Here is an 8,540-nt window from a genome sequence, read left to right on the forward strand (position 1 = left end):
AGAGCTGGAGGGGAGAAACCTTCCCCTCCCTATGCCCACCTCGGCATGGCCGGGGGCATGGGGGGCTGCGGAAAGGCTCACCCCCTTTTCGGTGTGATGCTCGTCACCTCCTCTCCTGCTGTGCCACAGCTGAAGCCGACGTGCTGCACCCACAGAATGGGGGTCTGGCCTCAAACAGGTGAGAAAGAAACCCGTGAGGCTGTTGGGGACATTGGGGACCCCTTGCAGTGCCTCTGCCCTGCACTCGTCTGCCCAAAGCAGGGGTGTTTCCGAACCCCAACTCCTCTCCCTGCCTGCCCTTGCCTGTGCCTCTCTCCTTCACGGGGTGAGGGGATGTGGGGGGGAAGCCGTGCAAAAGCTGACTCCTCTAAACCCAGAAATCATCCCTTCTGCTGCTTGAATTAAAGTGTTAATAGACACTGTGTTAATAAACACGGCAATCACACTCTGCAATCAAGCATTTCAAATGCCCCTTTGTTTAATTAGCGGAGCCCCCGCCCGCAGACACAGGCAGCGCTGTCTGGCCCCCCCAGCCCAGGGTGGGAGCCGAGGGGGGAGGATGGGGGGCGCAGGAATTCCTCCTCCTCGGAGGCACGACGTCTCGTACCAACTATTTCCTCGCCTCCTCTCTGCGTCAGCTGCCCAGAAACAAAACATTTACGGCTGAAGGACTGAAGTGAACTCGTGGCATCTCCTGGGGGGGGGGTCACAGCCGGCAGCCTCAGCCCCCTGCACGCTCCCCATCCTCTGCTCCCAGGGCATTGCTTCTCCCCAAAGACAATAAATAACTCAGCCGGCCCCAGGCTGATGGTGTTTTGTTCCTTGGCCATGGAAAGGGGGTGTCTGGTCTTTGCCTTGAAATCCATCCTGGTCCCCTCCGGGGAGCATCACCCTGGGGTTGGGTCTCCTGGTGGCCCCCAGCTCAGTGAGGAGGGGAGAAAGGATGACTCCCCGTTATCAGGAGTGTGTTAACCCCACGGCAAACATGATTTCACTGGTGCAAGGGTAACGGTGGTGACATCTGAGCAGGAAACGTGGTCCCCTCCTCTCTGGGACCTAATCTAAATTGCTCTAGGAGAGGTCAGCAAGTGGACCAAAGCCTCCTGCTCCCTTGGGGACAGGGAGCCAGGGCAAGGGGGTCCCTGGGTGGCCCTCTGCTGTGGCACGGCAGCGCAGGGGTTATCTCGCCTCTGGTGGTGGGACATCAGAGAGGGGATGGTGGTTTAAAGGTACTTGCTCTGTGGTGGGCTGGGCTGCCTGTGCCTCCTCTCCTCCTCACGTGCCCAGCATCACCTGGTGCCACCAGCCGTCATCCTGCTGTGCAGGGTTGCCACCACGCAGCATGTCCTGCTGCTGCTGAGGGGTCATATGGAATGGTCTTGGTTCCTCACTGCCCATCCCTTGGAGATCGCTGGTGGGGTTTTTCCTCCCAAAACAGTCCCTGCAAGGACCCCCGGGATCAGGACCCATCTGTGAGACCCCTCTGCAGCTGTGTCTGCCGTGGCCAGTGGCTGCCTTGGGTGCTTGGGACCCTGTTGCTTCCTGGGTGCCCATGCTCCCAGTGTCCTGGGGTGGAGATGCAGTGATGCTGGGGCTCTCCCCACTGCCTGGGGACCGTGATGTGCCACATGCACCCAGGGGCAGCGAATCCCCATGTGGGCACCTTAGTCCTGGTGATACCTGCACCCCTAGAAGCAAGTAGGGCTGGAGGAGGCTGGGGGGGGTTTGCATTGCCTGCTGTTAGCCCCTGGGGAACTGTGCTTGTCCCCACTGGCACCCTCACAGTGGTGGCACATGGCAACCCCCTAGCATGGTGCCCAGGGACAAGGTGTGCAGGAGAGTGACACCCCCCAACAGCCCTCCCACCCTCCCTGGGCTCCTGGGTGGCAAAGCCATAGGGTGGGGAGGGACAGGCCAGAGCAAGGGCAAGAGGAGGGAGACCTCTGCCTTAGGGACCAGGGGTAATGGTTTTAAATTGGAAGAGGGGAGATTTAGATTAGATATTAGGAAGAAATTCTTTCCTGTGAGGGTGGTGAGGCACTGGTACAGGTTGCCCAGAGAAGCTGTGGATGCCCCATCCCTGGAGGGGTTCAAGGCCAGGCTGGATGGGGCTTGGAGCAACCTGGTCTGGGGGGTTGGAACTCAGTGATCTCTAAGGTCCCTTCCAACTCTAACCATTCTATGACTCTGTGACCAGCCAGATGGGCCAGAGCAGCCCCCACCACAGCCCACCCTGCTGGGGGACCTACCAGGGCCCCTCGCTGCCAGAGGAAAGCTCAGCCAACAGCCTGGCTAGAAACACAGGTTTATTGCGACATCGGTTTGCAACCAGCACTCAATCGCCCCAGCGGCAAGTCCGGACCCGTGCGGACACCCTGAACCCCTTGTGATACCTCTGCGGCCAGTGAGTCCCTGGGGGCACAAGCCCACCCATCCCCATATCCAGGCAGGCTCGCTGGGGCTGCGGGCTGGGGTCCTGCTGCGCCGGGGGCTGCCTGTGGGCTGGCAGCAGGGAGGAGGGAACAGAAGCCAGATTCGGGGGGGTCCTTCGCTGATGTGAGCTGGGATCTCCGAGGATCTCGGGATTGACCTCCCCCCCTCCCCAAGCCTGTAAGCACTGGAGATGCTGCTGTGTCCTCTCCTCTTCCCACACCCCCTCAGTGCCATCCCGGATGCTCCAGGGAGCTGGGAGAGGTGCCAGCCCAGTTTCCACCTGCAGCCGCTACACGTATCCTGTCAGGTTGTAGGAGTTGACCTCGCTCTTGGTCTTCTGCGTCTGGCCAACGGAGGGCCGGGGGCTCTTGCCCACCAGCAGCCGGGACTGGTAGTTGCTTGTATAGGTGGCCGCTGGGTCCCGGGCAGGGCAGGAGGTGCAGAGGATGAAGCCACCGATGAGGGAGAGGAGGGAGGAGATGATGCCCAGGTAAAGCGCCTCCCCAAGCTCAAACTTTATGCTGTCGGGGAGGACGGGGTTGTGGAAATCCCGCAGCACCACGTGGATGTTCCACACCAGCGGGATGAAGCAGAGCAGCCCCCCGAGGACGAAGACCGCGCCGCCCGCCACCGCCACCCGGTCCTTGCCTGGGGAGCCCTGGCTGAAGACGGTGCACCTCATGCCCACCACGGCGAGGAGGCAGGCGAGGGAGGAGACGGCGCAGGAGCTCACCATCAGGGCTTGGGCTGCCTGGATGTCGGCGGGCAGGTTGAGCAGGGAGCTGTAGATGTCACACTGGGTGATGCCCGTGCTGTAGGTGGCACACTCCATCCACAACCCCTTGGTGAAGCTCACGGCCGTCACGATGCTGGAGCCGATGTAGGAGCTGGTCTTCCAGGTGGGCAGCAGGGTGGCCGCCAGCGTGCCGATGTAGCCCAGGAAGGCCAGGCCGTAGCCCAGCAGCTGGAGCCCCATGGACACCATGGTGGGGGGGCTGGCTGTCACCTCCCTGGGGCTTGTGTCTTCTCACCCAGCTTGCCACCAGCTGCCTCCAGCCACGCTTACCTTCCCATGGCCCTGCCGGTTGCTCTGCTGGCTCTGCCACAGCTCCACCCCGTTCCCGGGGGGGTGCTGGTTTTGTGTGGGCACTGGCGCGGGGGTGGGAGCCGGAGGGGAGGAGGAGGAGGAGGAGAGGTTACCTGCAAAGAGTGGAAAGCCATCCCTCCTCGATTAACGATTGACCCAAGCCCGCGGAGCAGCGCCAAGCGCCCTTTCACCTCCGCTATCTCCCCAGCCGGGCTGCAGAGAGGCAGAGCAGTGCTGCCCGGGAGGGACGCCAAAGCCCTCCCTTGCACCAGGGACGTGGGCAGGGATGAAGAGTTGGCCACTGGCCAGGAGAGCACCTACTGCCTTCCCCAGGGTGGGGGGAGAAAGGGGTGTCCCTTGTCTTCTGCCATGCCCTCAGCCGAGGAAGCCAAAAAGCTACAGCTGCGCCCTGTTACTTGGGACCTGCCCGAGGTGATTTCAGGTGGTGGCCCTGAGGTTCTCCCAGCTGAAGGAAGGAGGGGGGCTCTACCTCCTCCCCATCTGCGTGGGGCTCATCTAAGGCATCTAAGAACCCAGAGGTTCTCCCAGCTGAAGGAAGGAGGGGGGCTCTACCTCCTCCCCATCTGCGTGGGGCTCATCTAAGGCAGCCACCCACCCTGAGCTGCTGAGGCACCGGTGGGACAATGGGATGTGCCCAGCTGAGGCTGAAACCATGTTTATCAACCTTTCCGTGCTGCCGGGGACAACAACAGAGAGGGATGTGTGTGACAGGGATGCCTGTGTCCCCAGGAGAGCCCAGAGGTCCACGGAGGGCAGAACTCCATCGGGGCGAAGCACGCTGGCAGCACCTTGGGGATGCTTCCCTGGAGTGGGGTGAGCACACTGGGGTGCAGCTCATGCTTGCCACTCTCAGTGAGGATTTTTCTGCTGGTGCCATCTCCTGCCTGCAGTCTGGGAGGCTTGGGGGGGGTTGGCAGAGGCGGTGGAGTGGGGTAGTTTGTTTTCCTTCTCCCTTATTTCAAAATTCCCCCTCCCGCGGTGTCTTGCGAAACCGGGCTGAGCCCACACCACGCCGTGCCGACGGGGCGGCCGCCCTGGGAATGCTCCTGGCTGAGAGTGCCACCACCACCCGGCACCTCCACACCTCTCCCCATCCCGTGTCCCCCCCCTTGGCACCTCAAATGCTTGGGACCAAAGTTTCCCAACTTTCTGTCTCCTTTCCCTTGCACTAACCAAGATCTCCCGCTCCGTCCCAGGGGTGTTGCTGCAAAGGAGACACCTGGGGTGCTGGCAAAACGGCCCGGGAGGGTCTTGATGGAGCTCTAGGGTACTTACGGAGGTGGCTGGAGAGACGTGGTGTGGGACCGAGGGTGGCCACGGCCAAGGGTCACCCAGGAGCGGACGGAGGTGGCTGGTGAGGGCAGGGAGAGTGGCCGGGGCCCCGGCCCAGGGGATCAGGGGCTGTGAATTGTTTAGTTACGGCTTTTGCAAAATCCACCTGCAAATCTCAGCCCGGCTCAGAGGCTTATGGCAGATCAGAATTAAACCCTTTCGGCCTCGGGAAAGATTGGGGAGCTGGGATGCCTCGTTTTGCTTGTTGTTTATTAATCATCAGGGTAGGTTTGCCTTAGGTGGGTCAGGTCTGTGGCTTGCTGTCACCTTTCTGGCCAGCGGGTGACTGTGTGCCACCATCCTTGTGTCCTCTTCGGGCTGTGTCACCCGTGCTGGGGTCGGAGGGGCAGTGAAACGCCACAGGGTGAGCTCAGGCTTTGGGTTTGCTCCTCCTGGCCCTGCTCGTCTTCCCCCCGGGGTTTGTTGTTGTAAGACTCCTGGCCCAAATGAGGAGCAAATGGGGACGGTAATGAGGGCTGTGCTGGCCCCGTGCCCCCTCCCGCTCGCCGGCTGCCACAGATGGAGAGGGGCAGGGAGGGCCCCTGGTGACAAATTGTGCTCAGAGCTGAGCGAGGTCCGGCCAGCATTTGGACAAGGAGTGTTTGGATGCTGATAGCAGAGCTACAAGCAGGGAACCATTTGCTATTTTCTTTCCTTGTCCCAAATTGGAACCCTCCCAGGAGCAGGAGGTGACCTGTCTGACAGCGGCATCTCTCCTCCAGTGCTCGGGGCAGGGACGGGATGTGTGGTGGTGCCGGGTTGGGGTTGAGCCTTGCACCCTCATATCAAGGAGCTTTTCTGTACCTGCTGGCATGTTTCACATCTCAAAAAGCCAAGGGAGAGGGCAGGGAGCATGGGCAAGCAGTGCAGGAACAGGGCCTGGCAGCTCCCCGGGGCAACTCAACCAGGGGTGAGGGATACCTGAGCAGGACCATTGCCCTGCCTGTGCCTGGGGTCCACCCCTGCCACCCATTTTCCCTCCCTGTCCTCTCTTGAGCATGCCATCACCCGCCTCCTGGTTGCTCTGTACCTGCCACCACTGAAGCCCACCATCACATGCCCATCACCCTATCCCCAGGGCATGCCCACCACATGGTCCTCCTCATGCCCATTGTGCCGTCCCCATCCCAAGTCCACCACGCCATCCTCATCCCATGCCCATCACGCTGCCCCAGCACCTCCCATCCCTTCCCTATGTCCTGTCCCCCACCCCCACCCCACCTTATGCAAATGGTTACAAAGAGCACTTAATCATCCTTGTTAATTGTCTCTGCCCTCCCCTGTTCCCTCCTGGGGATTTTCTCACAAATGGTGTCTAACTTTTCCCTTCTGTGTTTTGTTTTTCCACCAGGAATCGCAGCCCCTCCGCCCCCAGCCTCCCCCCGACCCTCTGTTTACACAACTGGGACAAATTTCACACCCCGGGGACCCGCTGTCCCTGCACCCCTACTCCCTCGCTCCCCTGCCCCGAAGAATTTGTGAGTCACTGCCCGGGGCAGGGCTATAAAGGTGTCCTCACCGAGGGTCTGTAGCCGTCAGAGGGGACACCGTTGACTGCCACCATGGAAGCTGCTGCCTGTTGCCTGCCTTCCCAAGGGCTCCGGGTGCCCGTGGCCAGTGCTTGCCCAGCCCCAGGGCTGGAGCAAGGGGGAAGGTACCTGGGTGCTGGGGTGGGCTGAAGCTGGGGGAGAAGGGTGGGATGGGGAAGGCTCCAGCTGGATTTGGGTGAAGGCTTGGTGGCTCCTTAGTTTGATGGGGACCCCCTTGCTCCTGGTGGCGACCCCCTTGATCCTGGTGGCTACTCCCTTGATCCTGGTGGCCACGGGTGGGAGAGAGGGTGCAGAGCCTGGGGAGCGATGCTGGGTGCTCCCAGGGGGGCTGGAGCTGGGCAAGAAGCACTGGGGGCAAGGTGGTACGAGTGCACCCCCATGTCCCCCAGCCCCCCAGCCACGCAGGCGGGCAGGGGCTGATCCAGGAGGGTGAAACTGTGGGGCTGGAGGTACGTGGTTGGAGGTGTGGGGGGGAGCAAGGCAAGGGGGGAGCGGGCCAGGGTGGGCGGCCATCGCGCTGAACCTTCTCCCCACACCTAGATCCCTGCCCCTCTGGAGACCGTGGCTGCCCCGAGCGGAGGAGGGAGCCGGGCAGCAGAGGGAGCAGATGGATGCTGTAAGTTTTACATTCCCTGCTAGGGGTGTCCCCCCTCCCCGCCCCCCATTTTCCCCCTGGCAAGGTTGGTGTACCCATTTGGCACAAAACCAGCCTCTTTCCCCAAACTCCCCCAGCCCTGGCGCTGCGATGGGGCAGGACCGTGCCCGCCTGCCCTGGTGCATCACCCCCCTTGCCCCACACAGCCTGGTCCAGCCAGGTCCCCCCCCTTTGCCCCCCACCCAGGGCAACCATGGCCAGCACAGCTGCGCCGCGGGGGCCTGAAAGGGCTGCCTGTTCCCAGCCTGGCGGGCATTCCTCAGGGGGTTAGCAGGACGCCCGGGCATGAGCTCGTGAGCACGGGGGGGAGATTACACTGGCAAAGAGCCCGTCGGGGAGGCGGGGGGGTGTGAGGGAGATGCCAGCTCCCATTGCGAGGTATATGAAGGACCTAAACCCTGGGGCAAAGGGGGAGAAGCCATCTTCGCGGGGGCATTGCCCCCGGAGATGGCAGAGAAAGGGTCCCTGCCCTCGCTGCCAGCCGGGGTCCCCCATGTGCCCCCCGTGCTGCCATGCTGGGGAGGAGGGGGGCAGCGGGAGCCCCAGGGCAGGTCCCACCCTGACTGTGTCTCCTCAGGCGTGGGCACGAGAGGCGACGGGGGACAGCGGCCCCGACAAAACGCTGACGTTTTTCCACCACCCCGTCAGGTAGGTCCCCTGCTGCCCAGCGCCCCGGCTGCCCCCCCGGTGGGCGCCATGGGCAGGCTGGGGGGTGCTCAGCCCAGCTCTCCCCACACAGGCTCCTCTGGCCCAAGTCCAAGTGCTTTGACTATCTGTACAGCGTCGGGGAGAGGCTGCTGGAGAACTTCCCGGTGCAGGCCACCCTCTGCCTCTACGAAGACTCAGGCAGTGAGGAAGAAGAGGAGGAAGAGGAGGAGGAGGAAGAAGAAGAAGAGGAGGAGGAGGCAGGGGACATGGCGGCAGGGCCATGCAGGCCAGTGTGAGGGTGCGGTGCAGCAGGCGAGGGTGGGCCCGGCGGAACCGAGGAGGTGACGGCCTCCTCCGCCTCCATGCGGGCAGCACGCGGGCAGGCAGCGGGCACAGGCCCCACCTCCGGGGGCTACTGGCCCTCAGGGCTAGCGGTGCCCACGCTCCATCCCGCCCGGCCGCGCCGTCATGGGTCGGGGACTACAACTCCCAGCAGCCGCCGCGGCACCTCCCGACAGCCGCAGCGCTTTCTCATTGGCTACCGGTCCCTCCCGGGTTGGGGGAGGAGAGCGTAGCTCCGCCCATCCTCCCCGCTCCGCGTTCCTATTGCAGCCGCGGGGGGAGGAAGGCGGGGCGCGCTGGCTGCGCGGGGCGCGATTGGTCGAAAGGCGGAAGGAGGCGGGGAGAAGGGGCGGGGCCTGCTCCTCCCCTGCCCGTCGGCGGGAGGGAGCGGCTGCAGCGGGGCGCGAGGCGCGGGGCCGCCATGAGGTACGGGCGGGGCGGCGCTGCCGGGGGCGGCGGGAGGATGAGGGGG

General features: G+C 63.2%; 3 protein-coding genes across 5 annotated transcripts in view; 2 read left to right on the plus strand and 1 right to left on the minus strand.

Annotated features, from left to right (window-relative positions):
• Window positions 1-2,307: 2,307 nt before the first annotated feature.
• CLDN2 (claudin 2) lies at window positions 2,308-3,700 on the minus strand. Its single transcript, XM_014954988.1, has one exon. The coding sequence runs from the start codon at window positions 3,416-3,418 to the stop codon at window positions 2,723-2,725; it is 696 nt and encodes a 231-aa protein (XP_014810474.1). The 5' UTR covers window positions 3,419-3,700; the 3' UTR covers window positions 2,308-2,722.
• Window positions 3,701-6,325: 2,625 nt separating this feature from the next.
• On the plus strand, window positions 6,326-8,022 carry RIPPLY1 (ripply transcriptional repressor 1). The gene is made up of 4 exons (XM_014954906.1): window positions 6,326-6,527; window positions 6,964-7,039; window positions 7,656-7,726; window positions 7,818-8,022. The coding sequence occupies exons 1-4, from the start codon at window positions 6,436-6,438 to the stop codon at window positions 8,020-8,022; spliced, it is 444 nt and encodes a 147-aa protein (XP_014810392.1). The 5' UTR covers window positions 6,326-6,435.
• A 404-nt stretch (window positions 8,023-8,426) lies between these two features.
• Window positions 8,427-8,540, plus strand: part of PRRG3 (proline rich Gla (G-carboxyglutamic acid) 3 (transmembrane)) — a 12,357-nt gene continuing 12,243 nt past the window's right edge. For 2 of the 3 annotated variants that reach the window (XR_001413481.1, XM_014955272.1), the window contains exon 1: window positions 8,446-8,494. The gene's annotated coding sequence lies outside the window, so the exon portion shown is untranslated. Of the gene's footprint in view, window positions 8,495-8,540 lie in introns of all 3 variants that reach the window. The other variant, XM_014955270.1, reaches the window with a different exon arrangement.

The sequence above is a fragment of the Calidris pugnax genome, unplaced genomic scaffold, assembly GCF_001431845.1.
Source record: "Calidris pugnax isolate Ruff unplaced genomic scaffold, ASM143184v1 scaffold38, whole genome shotgun sequence".
In the NCBI taxonomy this organism is placed as follows: domain Eukaryota; kingdom Metazoa; phylum Chordata; class Aves; order Charadriiformes; family Scolopacidae; genus Calidris; species Calidris pugnax.